This window comes from Dromaius novaehollandiae, chromosome Z (genome assembly GCF_036370855.1).
Source record: "Dromaius novaehollandiae isolate bDroNov1 chromosome Z, bDroNov1.hap1, whole genome shotgun sequence".
NCBI classification, from domain to species: domain Eukaryota; kingdom Metazoa; phylum Chordata; class Aves; order Casuariiformes; family Dromaiidae; genus Dromaius; species Dromaius novaehollandiae.
Genome location: NC_088132.1, coordinates 32455886 through 32469310, shown reverse-complemented (window position 1 = coordinate 32469310; position 13425 = coordinate 32455886). Strand labels below are relative to the sequence as shown.

The window sequence follows — 13425 nt, the reverse complement described above, 5'->3', positions numbered from 1 at the left end:
TAGTTTTGTGATAACTAATATGAGGTTCACACTATAGTACTGTTCTTCAACAGAAACAGAGCTAGGTGACTATTGAATAAATATTGAATAAAATATGAGGAAAATACAGTGAACAAGTACTTTTATACACACAAGCCTTGACAAGTTTACCCCTGAATTCAATGAAGTCAGAATTTCAAGTATGGTTTCTGGGTTCTGCTATGTGTCCAACTTCAAATATTACTTTATTGTTGCAAAAGATAAGTATTACTTTGCATATGTATCTGTACATAAGGATTACTTTATGTACTAGATAATTTAGTGTGCGTGGGTAATTTTAAGTGTACCAACAACAAAGTCATTTTTGAACTTCAAGCTACAACAGTTACAGTTTTTAAAGGTAATAATAACCTCACAGTTTTATTGTTATTAAACACATTTGGGAATATGTACTTTCAGGTTTTTTACTGCTTAATCTGGTCATTTCAAAACCAAATAAAATAAAATAAAGAAAATTAAATAAAGGATATAGAATAAAGAAAACTATATAACACTCAGCAACAGGCCCATGTAAGTACCTTTATACCAGTATAACTGATAATTGTACCACTTCAGCTGCCTCAGGTTTGAGGCACGTTTATAGACATGCCCTTATAGGAGGCATGTAAGGCACAGACTGTGATTGTGAAACAAGGGAATGACTGTTCTGTTTAATCTGAAGATGAACCAGACCACTAGATATTTACTCAGATTTTACAGTCTAAAATATGGCATGTAAAAAAATCTATGTCCATTAACATAAAAGAAAGATGACTGCTCATATTAGAGAATAACAAACTGACAAATGCTGGGTTTTGCTTGAGAATGGATGGCCCGTATTTATTTACAGCACTCTCTTTTGAGGAGTTTTTATTGGCACTGCTAAATATTTTTATTTTGCTTGCAATTACAGTAGCTCAGGTTATGCAGAAGGTTGGTCCATCTCGTACAGCAGAGCCACTGAATTACAACCATTTCTCAGACTGTTTATTATTTTTTCCTCCCTGTAGCCAAGTCTTGCTTCCTGCCCCTCTGTTTGACAAGCACTTTCTGCTTCCCTTCTGTTTCTTTCCTCCCCAAATTCCTCTCCTCCCACACATCTGACTCATCAGCTTGAATGGCGGCTGAGATCATCCTGGGGATGGAAAGAGGACGAGGGGAGAAGGGCTGGAAGTCTGTAGCCTCATAAATATCTCTGGGAGAAGTATCTCTTTCCTCACTGCCCCTAATCTGTTGCTCTGGGAGCAGCATACCTCTGGTAACATTTTGATAAATATTAAATAGTTGTCTTTAAGATTAAGTGCCCAATATATGTAGTCTCTTGTATGTCAGATGTGTGCCACATATATCACAGTATCTCAGTAAACCTCTGTATAAAGTTATATTTATTTTGCTCCTTTCCTTTCTATCTGTCCAGCCAGCACAGTATAGTACAGGTGGCTGTAATGATAATGATTTTACCCTATAGGATGGGATTTTTAAAGCTGCTGGAAAAGGAAGCTTGCTCACTACCCTCTGTGTGGGCACTGACTCTGCTCACTTAGGACCCTAGGTTCACGTAACTGTGCAGGGCACAACCATATCCAGGATGCCAGGTTGAGTGCCACAAACTTGCAGGGAAGGGAGGAAGCCAAACCTATTTTGTTTTATCTTGGACACGCAGTCAGCTTTGCTTTTCACCCGTATCTTCTGTATTTTGTCTAGTGTCTATTCATTACAATGGGACAGTTACATAGAGAGGAGACTTAGTTAAAGCAGATCATGAAAACCTTCAAAATGAAAAGCAGTGAGGTGGAGTGGGGATCTTCTACAAGGCAGAATAAATGTTAGAGGTTTTGTCCTGTTTGACCTGAAGATAGGCAGCTATAAAATCTGGCCAATGTTCACTGGAGTCCCTGTGACAAACTGTTGTACATTTTCCTTTATGAATACTCCTCAGTAAAGGCATTGCTTAGGAACACTCGTTTGTGGTCTGAACTGATTTGTGCAGAGTGCTGAGTTTGAATGGGATTAATTTTATGTAACCATAAGCTTGGATTTGATTGTATACACAGACAGGACTGGTATAAGACCTGGTTCAGAACTGCAGATATATGCTTTTCCCTGTGCATCTCTTCTGCTCCACCTCTGCTCTCCAGGTCCCTTGCTCACAGCTGGAGCAGTGACGCGAGAGCAGATGGGCAGGGGAAGGCTGACGAGGGGCTGTGTGTCCCCTTCCCTCCCGATGGGCAGTTGGGGTGAGAGAGGTGAAGGGTGTGAGTGACTGAGAGAAGGGAAAGTACTTTGTCCCGTACCCATGGGAGTGGGGGAGAAGAGCAAAGTTGTAATGGTGCCCTATGTCATCCCATGTCATAGTATGGTGGCAAAGTCCCTGAAGAGCAGTTCGTCAAGCCTGCAGTGGCTTGAGCTGTCAGACTGGCTGAGAGCTGGGAGTGATGGTGAAGGAGGAAAAGACAGCCCTCTAATCAATCCTAAATCTCTACTGGACTTGTCTTCAAAAGTTTCAAAAAATTATGATATTCTGTGGCAGGTTTTGGTATCCACAGTGTGTAAAACTGGAAATGTTTGCCATGTAGCTGGTGCTGCAGTACTGTTTCTGGTGCCAAAGCAGATATGGCTTCCTATTTCTTGGGCTTCCCAGCACCCCACTTCACTATGCAATGGAGTCATTCCTTCCATGTCCTACTCCCCAGCCCATGCTTTATTATTTGCATATCCTGTTTTGTGACTTGTCTCTCTTTTCTCCTTCTAGGTGTGATAGCAGTCGTGATATTCATCCTACTTTGCATCACTGCCATAGCCATACGCATTTATAAAAAAACAAGCATATATTCAAAAAATGAAGCAAAAGGATCTGAAAATGAAGACAGCGCTGAGTCCGCGCTGAAAAGTGAGCTCAGCATGCAAAACACAGCCAATGAAAATCAAAAGGAATACTTCTTCTGATTGGCATTTGTGATTTAATTTAATATAATAATGTGACAGTCTGACTTTCTTGCCAAGCCAGGGGCTCTCAATGGACAGAAAAAGCTCTTGCACTCTACAGTGAATGCAATGGATTTGAGACCTATTATATTGCATATGTTCAGTCTCAGTGATTGCTATAGGAGGCCTCTTTAATTTACATGCATTCCTTAGCTATTATACTATAAATGCATTTTATGTAACAGTGAATTAGATATTGTAACCAATTTCATTGGTGGTAGTTTCCGACTGTTCTGATGTGACCTTCTGCAATTGAAGTTTAACGTACATACTGAATATGGTTTTGAATGGGAAAATTGTTATGAAGCTATTCCCATCCTTCTCTTTAAAATTTGATTCTGGAATTTCGTTCAAGGTGAAAGATGGATTTCTAATAGTTTATGTTACTAAAGAAATTCTGCTGTGTTGCTTTATAGTGATCCCTTTTACTTCTGAAACTGAAAATGCCTTTTGAACTGCTGTTGGCTTGTGTCAGCATCTGCTTGTGAGCCATGAAGTCAGGTGTCCAAAACAAACTGTACTTTTTTCCCCCGGGGTATGACCAACATCCTTATTCTCTCTTCTCTTTGGCAAGTCTAGCAGGGCTTACAACTGAAGGGTGTACAGTGTGTTGATATGCTGTGAAGTCTCTTTTGTAGTAGGTTTTCATTCATGGTTAAGCGGTGGCCTCAAGTTCGACCCATACATATTCTAAGCATTTTAAATAAAATGAGCACCACAGAAGACAAGCATTTCACTTGGAAAGATGAAGTAAAATATTAATAATAGTTAAATTATCAAGAGCAACAGCACCAAAAGATAATCAAAGATATTTATCCTAGTAAATCTGAAGAATTAGAAATTGCTTCCTCTGTGAGGCAGTAATGTTTCCTTTGTACACAGGCTGGGATGCAATCTCTGAAAACGTTGCATCTCTGATCTGCTCCAGACCTCAAGATTAAGTGTTCAACTCTATAGAAATAGTTCCTGATTGCTACGATAATAAAAAATAGAGCATTTAGAATCTAGTACAGTGGCTGATACTTTAATAGTTTGGCTCTTCACCCATAATAGTATCTACTATACCTCAGTGAGAGAATGTCTGAGTGTAAGTACCCTTCAAAATTAAACAGATATTTAGTATCTTAAAAGTGTAAATAAAAGCTATCTATGATTTTGTATAAATGAATTATGGGACATGCAGGGTAGGATTAAGTTGTCTAAGCAGAATGTCACTTTAGATACCATAGGGGATCTGAAATATGTTTGGCCTGGTGGGCATGTCACAAGATCTACAGAAGATATGTGTCCTTTGGAAGAGGCATCTGGAAGTCAGGTAGGATGAAGGCATCTAAAATGGCACTAGATACCTGTATTCAGGTAACTGGTTCCCACCCAAAGGGTTTTGTTTGTGATTTTTTTCAAAGAGAAGACTGTGTGCCTAGAACTTGGATCTAGGGAAGGATTCAGGACTTCTGTGTCCCTGTGGATTTGAAAGATTTAAATTTCAAAATATTTTAGAACTGATTTATGTCTGCTCCCATTGAAAGCAATGATAACACTCCTTTTCTTTCAGTGGGGAGGAACAGAACTAGACCCTGTACTGTGAACTTTAGAAAATATTTACCGTAGATACTTGAGAACATTATAAAGGCCCGTAAACCTGAGATGATGTGCCAAAGTCTTGAATGTTTAGATTACTTTACATAAATTATAGTTGTAAATAAATGTCAAGCTGAGATATCTTTGATAATATCAACTTTTAAAGTTGGTTTTCTTCCATCAATTTACAGCTTTTGTTTTCAGGATCTTACAGTTCCTTTTCTGTTTCCTCCTGTGCAGCTTTACTTCATTTTTAGGAAAAAAATCTTTCCCTTTTTGATGACTTCGGTTGCCTCTGCAACCAAAAATTATACAGATGCACAGACTTTTTGTTCTACTCATTTTTGTAGTTCTGGGTGCATCGGTAGTAGTAGACTAATCAGACCCAGGTCCCAGGCTGAAGAAGTACATTTGTATGTGTTACTATATTCCCTGGTACAGTTTGGTCCTGGACAGCTAGCTCACTTATAGAAAGGTGGCACCAGAACACAGGGGGAGGATGCTGGACTGTTTCCAAAAGGTTATGTGCATGAGGAAACCCCATTTTATGGATGGGGAGAGGAGGAGATGAAAAAAAAGTGTGCCTGAGTCAGGTCAGCAAGCGTACCCACTCTTTAGCTTACTACTTTAGACACTCTCAGTCTAGTCAGTTACTCTAAAGTGACAATTATGTTCCTTCCTCTTCAAGGGTTTGATCTAAATTGCACTGCATTTGAGAGGAGTCCTTCCATGGGCTTCCCTGAAACTTAGTCCTCTAAGTCTCGAGTCCTTCCCTTCCCACAGTAGATGTACCAGTGTCCACCCTCTTGCATCACTTGTAACAACTCTTTTGACACTGACTCACTGTCAGAGTCCCAGTTAGCTCCATTTTATTCAGTGCAGGAGATAGTAATTGTGGGAGAAAATTTATATGATGGTGGTAATTATAATACATTAGACACGTCACCAAAACAATTTAATTAATTATAAAAGAGAGAGTTTTCGTCTGTGAGCTATACTAACCTAATAAAACCCAAAGCATGTGCACACCAGGACAAGTTGGAAGCACGTCAGTCTAACTTTCCAGTCATTTTTTGTTTTTTCTTCCACTTCTTAGTTAACTTTACATTGTGTATCTCAGCAGAGAGAGAGGTTTCTTCCTTCACTTTGTTTTCTTCCAAATGAACGATTGCTTTCTTTCACTGTTCTATAGGTCTTTCTTAAGGGCAAGATGGAAGGCAATAGCTGAGTAAAACCCCAATTTCACAGACTAGTTAAAAGGGGGTGGGGAAAAATGCCTGTGTGAATGACACACCATTTCATTCAAAGATCTTTTTATGGCACTTTATTATGTGAAGGATTCTAAGGGGGAAAACAGGTAGATTTGGTGGAATAGACATCTATCTGCAGATTTGTAGCATACAGTGATGATGTCTCTCAGAAGAAGGGAATGCCCGCTTTCCTCCGTGGAAAGAGTGATCATGTATTCGCTACCTGGGTCCAGAATATACAGGTTCATAGTCAGCGAAGCAGTGTTTTCCATCGCTTGCTGCGTTTCTGTGGGTTCAACAAAATGGTGGCACCAAAGTGCGCCGAGACGTCGAACACCATTGTGCTGTCCCTTCTTTCCAACGTGTGACCTTCCACCTCTCTGTTAATAAAAGAAACACTTTTTACAGTAAAGTGAGGAAAATATTTTTTAAAAAATTTGTATACAAAAGTTTAAAACTGAGGACAATATACTGATTCTTTTTTTTTAAACAGTAAAGAAATGTAGACGTGCATATAAGGCATTGGTGAGTGTGGTTATTTATACACATAACAACGGAGTGCTAATGTGACAAATCCACTACACAGTGACACGTTTTCTGTGGCAAATATATTTTTTCTGAAGCACATTAGAAAATAAGTAGTAGCATGAGTGTTGGTACACTTTTAAAACTGTGCGGGTTCCCACTACGAATGGAGTATGTTATATAATTCTGACTAGAAAAGGGGTATAACATGCACAACACTTAGCTAATTACACGTTCTTCCTCTACACAGCAGGGTATCGTGTTGCAAATGTTTTCCCAAAACCTGACTAAATTGCATTTATGTGCTAAGTGCTCAACATGAAACACCCTAAGAGTCACAGTGAAATACATTTACAATAACATTATTCATGGAAGTGGAATAGAGGAAAGTAGTATGTAAGACAAAACAGCGAGAATCCCAAGGAGGAATCAGTTGCTTAAATTAGGCTATACAGATTTAGATTTAGATTTAGATACTAAGCAGCCTGCAGCAGCAGTGTGAGATAAAATCAGAAGTGGTGACTATTGCAGGTCAGCAGGTGGTTGTTAGGAAATGTCCTTTGGAAAAAAAAAATTACCTTGAGAAAGAATTGTAAAAGTTTAAACTTATGAAGAAGTTGCAGCTGAATAAACCATGTGATGCCACAGGCAAGAAAAAGTGTTCTTCTTTTGCATCAGAAAAAGTACTTGGTAAGTCAGAAGATTTAACGTTGAAAAAGCATGTGGCCCCTTCTCTGGGGTGCGATAGTAGAACGTGCAAAAACGTACAAAAAGCACTAACGCTGCTAATATGAGGAAACAAAACACACCAAACAGGGGTGCTTATGGATCTTTTTTTTGCCAAGAAATCATACTTCATCCTTGTTCCTTAAGGGCTGTCTAACAAGGAAATATTGGCAAGAACTAGCACTGTTTTTGGATACAAGGTCTAACCCTTTTAATCTTTATTCTTGCCATTGTTATGAAATGAATCAAACATCACAACCACATTGCAGGGAGATGGATGCCTTTCCTTCAAAAATTGACATAAAATCACATTTATTTTCATATCAATTTCTAACTTTCACCTATGATGAAATTCTGATGTTGCTAACAATTGATATAAATAACACCGAATAAATGATGCCTGAAGTCTTTATTAATAGCACGGTAAATCCACAAGAAAAAAATCTCCATACACATGCATGTGAACACACACACACATATATCCATGCCTGCAAATGAACTATCTAGTCAGAGATAGGATTGTTTGGATTTTATTTTCTTCATGTTATTTCTTTATATTATGTCAAATACTGAAAAAATAGCCTAAAGTTCAGAAACTCCCTCACTGGTGAAAACATATCCAATCCATTTTACAAAATACTAAAGATTTCTTCAAGAGAACAAAGCAGTTAGTTACAGCTTAAAATTTCTCACAGAACAAAGAGAGACAGAGAAGCAGACGGAAGAGAAACTGGAAAATAGAAAAGCGGGAAGAGAAAAGAGTCTTTTACCAATTCACTTAAAGCATCCTTCTCCCAGACAGTTAACTCGCTTCTAGGAAACATCAATATTTATGCCTTCAGATTAGATGAGGCAGTGGGCATTAGTGAAAGACTCCTAAAAGCCTTCAGAAGGGAAACAACTACTCAAAATCCTTTTGATGTTCAAGAAAACCAAAGAGGCGTTGTCAGTGGATTACATTAGATTTCACAAGGGAGAATTTGCCATCAAGAATCAGCATAAAATGAACTACTAAAATAATCCGTAGTGTAGTCAGTAAAATGACATATAGGTCTTGGTAACCTTTGTACATTATATTTTTTAATATAGCATTCTCTTTAGTTCCTCTGGCTTATTCAGATATGTGCAAGAACTTGCTATTCCAAATGCAATGTAATCTTTCTGGAGTCTATGAATTGGTGATTTTTTTGTTTTGAAAAGCGGAAGTGCCTTGCAAGTAAGTTATAAGGCCAACATCAACATGACTGAAAGCACCCATCATAAAATCTTCAGGATTAAAAAAATAAAGATTGAAAAGCAGCCCTGCTGCATAACACAGATTCCGTGATGGATGCCTGTTTACAGATGAATTAAGTAATTAACAGACTTTCAACACAGTCGCACAATAGGAGCATGTGGTTTAAAGTCTAACTAACTGAAGAGCCCAAGAATATCTATCCCACCCTTTACATCTGTGGCCTTTAAACAAGCCATCAACCTTTCCACTCCATTTGTACAACAGGGAGAAAATACTGAAGTTTTTACTGGGTTGATTTATTAATATTTCTGAAGACCTTTGAAGAGGAAAACCGTTATATAAGTGGAAAGCATCATAACAGAAACCTAAGTGAACCTTTTATTTAGCAAATGATGTTATGATAAGTAACATTAATTATACATGATTATGCATTTCATTTTAAGACATTTATTTCAGGAGATGGTCCTTTTCCTTTCAAATAGAAATAATAGATATTTCATGTTATTTTATGCATAAGGATAGAGTGACACATGAATAAAGAGGAAAAAAAAAGGCTTTGGACTATGTGGTATAGTGTAGATTTGACTGCATGTCTTCTTTTATCAGAAATTACAGCCCAGAACATTTTTGTCTAGGTAGATGGGTAATACTTAAAGTAAACAAGATAGGTGTCATATAGATTAATACATACAAAACATGAGTTATAGTAACGTCTGCATTATTCCATGATGTCTCCTGCTAATTGTTTAGCCCAAAGAGAACATCACGCATTTGCAATTTAAGAGGAACTCCTAGTTCATCCTTGGCAGCTTCATTAATCCTTTTTTTCTGCTTTTTAGTTACCAGGGAGTTACTTTTCCAACCACCAAGATTTGCTAGACCTACAATATTTCACTTTTTAGAAGACAGAGAAAAAAATTATTGTCTTCTAATATCTTTAAATCTACTCTACATGTTAATACCCTTTATCTAGCTGAAAGAATGTTGTGTATTTATTCGTATGCATGTACAAAGTAACATATTTATTACCTAAAAGGAATTGTATACTGATTTTATTTTCAAGAAAACAAAGGGGCAGTCGATACTTGTGGTATAGGCATGTATCAGTTGCAAAAAATTATTTCAAAGGGTGCTCCAGAATGTTAATAGTTCATTTTAAAAGCTATAGACATCCTGAGTAAGAAAACATTCAGAAATTGTCAGCATCTCTTTTTTAATTGTAAATATTAGTAAATATTTGCAATATGCTATACTCTTTTTCCACAGACTTCAGCAGCACTTGGAAGAGAGGTTTATGTTAGCTCAGGAAAAAGCAACCACTCAGTCAGGGTCCCTTGCCATGGGAATTCAAGTTCCACTTACCTGCAAAATCACATAGTATTCTCTGAGAGTCAGGAAGTCCTTTAATAATTACTAGGTTTTTACTGTAAATCAGAAAGGACCTTATTCCTGCATAGCAAAAACTTTCCGTGAAATTAATATTGTTTCAATGGATCATTTAGTGTTGTGATCTGTAAATCAGCAACTCTTATTCAAAGCATTTGTGCTGCATTGCTATGATTTTGTCTCTTTGATGTACAAGTTAATAATATGTGCACGTCTGAATGAAAGTGCTTTTTCATTAATTCATGGCATTAAGATAGGAGTACTATGTATCAGGTGTTTTACAGATGAATCCTGCTACTAAATAGCAGTAGGAATGGATACGCTTAGAATAGGATTAAAAATGTGTCATATATTCCTTCACACTACACCTATATGGTATTCATATACTTTTACATAATAAATAGTGCTGTACTTTTGGTTTATTATCAGATCACGCTTTGGGAATAAAAGTCCAAAATCCGTAGGAAAGGAGGAGAATTAAAAAGAGGAAATTTCTTTGTTGATAAAATTGTTTTAAAAAAAAATCCTGAGAATTTGTTCTTTTGTAGCACCCTTTTATAGCTGTTTTTCAATTCATATAAAACATTTATTTTGGATCATGTTGTCAAGCACATCTCCTTTCAATTATTTCTTTTGTAAAAGAAGCTAACAGTCATTCTAGTTTCAAGCTGATATCTAGCTGTCTGTTTGCCTCAATAAAGTATAACAATCTGGAAATTAAGCACAGCATGACATATCTAGTACGTACCTTCACTTTACAAAATAATGGCAATAATTAACAGTCTCCTGAAATCGTATGATCTTTGAGCATCTAGGGTTGCCGTGACAGTCTTTATTTTACGATTACAAGTAAACCTATTTAGTTAGAATCTAATTAGGAAAGCATTAGTAAATGCCTGTTATTCGGTACTCTAGAATGGTTAAGTGCTGCATTTGAGGAGCAGAATGTGTTTTAAATGAGTCAGATAAGGCTATTACGCTGGGAGCGCTGCCCTTACGCAGTACCTGCCTGCCCACTGTGGTACTTACCAGTGATTAACAGTCATTTCTCCATTACCAGACTCATAATAGGGGTCCGTACTACAGCATAATATCCTTAAAAACCAAATACATTTGCAGTAAACATGTTTTATCGCTACCTTCTATCCTCTTTTACTTCCCCTGGGAATTTCCTTATCTTTTACATCACTGGGTAGGCTTGTAATTAGGTAATTAATGGAGAGTCTAGAATTGTAACTACATGTAAGGGTGTTGCAAAGTGGGGGGAGGGGGGTGTTTCCATTTAGTTAGCATTAGGCCATGTCTGTTAGTTGCAGCCTGCCCCGGGACAGCACGGCTCTCTCATTTCCACCTTGCCGCACGGTGTCATGCTGAACTGTGCTCGTTTCCATGCCCTTGGGCTGAATTCCCAGAATAAAAAATCACATTGCCCATCTTCAGAGGTCTCACAAGCACGACCCGAGCCGTTACAGCTGACCAGCCATCGGCAGCTTGCCGGGCTTCTCCCGAGGTGCCGCATGTAGGCAGGATAAGCGATTTGGTTAAAGCTGAGTGCGAGAGGTCACCAGCCGGGGAACGGCCGTGCACCGGGTCTGAGGCAGCTGGCGGGGGAAATGCAAAGGAGGAGCAGGAGCTGACGGCTTCTCTTCCTTCTTCAAAAGCATTTCTAGAGAAAATAAATTTGGGGACTATAACCCTCAGCCGAGCACAGCTCTGCCCCTGTAATTCACAGGCAGATGAGGCAGAGCAATGGTGCAATAGTGCAGGCGCTCCTCGGCATGGGCCACAGTAAGTGGTGGGAAGCTACAGTCCCCTTACTGCCCTTGGATTTCCAGCCTGTGCTGGCAGTATTTAAGAAATAGTTGTGCTTGGTGCTCCCTGTTGCTTGGGTTAGGTGAGTAGCTGTATAGTGTGCCAGGTAGTTACCTCCTGCTCAGACTGGAGGCCTCCAAGCCAAGAGCGGGGACTCTTCTTCCCAAAGCCAAACATGGACTTGTGCCTGGCTCTGGTCTGGCTGCAGAAGGCAAGAAAACAACACTTCATAATGCTGTAGGAAAGTGCTCCAAGTCAGTCATCCGCTCTCAGACAGGATAAGAGAGCTTTTCCAAAGCACGTATGTGCATGCAAGGTGCAGCTATGTGCATCGTGTTTTGAAAGCAAATTCCTAAGTATTCAGTTGAAATGAATGAAGTTTGTAACCACAAACTGATTAGGTAAATTAATTAGATAATTTTGAAAATCACACCAAAGGGGTTGTAAACATCTTTAATCATCCAAATTCTGTTAAAACTCTTACTTATATATTTGTCACTATTCCTCTTTAGGTTAGGATATCCTAAGTAGTAACTAGTACTGAAATTTTACTTAAAATGGCATAGTTTAGGGTATTGTACAGTAATCAGAGCCTACATAAGTATCTAACTAGACTATATCAATAGACAGTATTTCAGTAAAAGCAGTCAAAAGATGTCCAATAATCAGTATATTTCAGAGAGATTTTTACTATTGTTTTCCTGCCAGACTTGCTATATGTCTGTGTAAGACTGAGCAGTAGAGTGAAGAGTCATGTTCTGCTTTTTATTTTGACAATTATCAGTGCTCTAACTTTTTATTTTGTTTAAAGTGGGAACTGTTCAGCGTTAGCAGTGATGTGGGCTGACAGTGATGTAGGGAACAGCAGTGCTCAAATAACCACTAGGTTTTTTTCTTTCTGTACTTTCTAGATGTCAGGCTCTCCCTCACCAGTAGCTCTTAAAATAGAGCTATGGCAATGAATGAACAAAAGCATATCTCATAGTATTACATTTTTCAGTATAATTTGTAAAAAGGGTCATCTTGCTGCAAATTCTTGATTGAGTTAGTTTGTTAATACATTGCATATATCAAATTTTATGGCATTGTTTCAACATAATATAAAATTATATGTGATACAATAAAAGGAAAAGTGCCTTAAAAGCTAGGAGACAGCCCTGCTGAAAATGATCAGAGCAATATTTAACAATAGACTGTCAAATATCTGCATATCTTCAGGATATACTCAGTGATATAAGGTCAAAGAACAGAAGACTAAAAAATAGAAATTCAGTACTCTAATGGGTTTCGAGATTGTATTTTTTTAATAATATTTATAAGCCTATTGCAGCTCTTTCCAAAGAATCAGTTGTATCATTTATCTAAAAAGCTATCACAGCCAAAGCACAAACTATCATCTGGTACAATATAAATAGCTTGCAGTATAGTCAATATACATACAGAGGCAAGGAGATTTGTATATCTGATGGCTTAACAATTGTAATAATGCATTTCTCTAGACCATGTGTTCCTTATTTTAATACATCATTCTTTCCAGATTTTTATTTTATTTCATTGCCTATAGTCACATTAGGAAATTGAGACTGTCTACATCATTATTTGTACTGCAGAGGTGCCTGGAGGTCGCAGCTTAGACGAGGACCCATCGCAGTAGGTGCCTGAAGGCCACACGCACGCAGACCTGCAGGATGAGGTGGTTCCCGTTCAGAGCAGCCTAGCTGCTACGTGGCAGACACAGAGCAAATGAATTGACTGAGACGGAAAAAACTGATACAGCTGGAAGCTGATCCCATGTCCCCTGAGAGCAGGTCTTTCTCTTAACCCACCAGCTCAATTTTTATTGACTATACCGTTCAATAATTTTTTGGAGCCTAACTCGTGCCTTAGGAACTTGCCCCCGCATTT

The 13425-nt window shown here is 38.1% G+C and overlaps 1 protein-coding gene across 1 annotated transcript in view; it reads left to right on the top strand.

The window, feature by feature from the left end:
• The window catches only part of LOC135324713 (contactin-associated protein-like 4), a 221405-nt gene extending 217873 nt beyond the window's left edge, over positions 1-3532 (top strand). The window contains exon 24 of the mRNA XM_064501545.1: positions 2771-3532. Coding sequence (XP_064357615.1) covers positions 2771-2964 — 194 coding nt within the window. The 3' untranslated portion in view covers positions 2965-3532. The remainder of the gene's footprint in view (positions 1-2770) is intronic.
• Positions 3533-13425: the final 9893 nt, after the last annotated feature.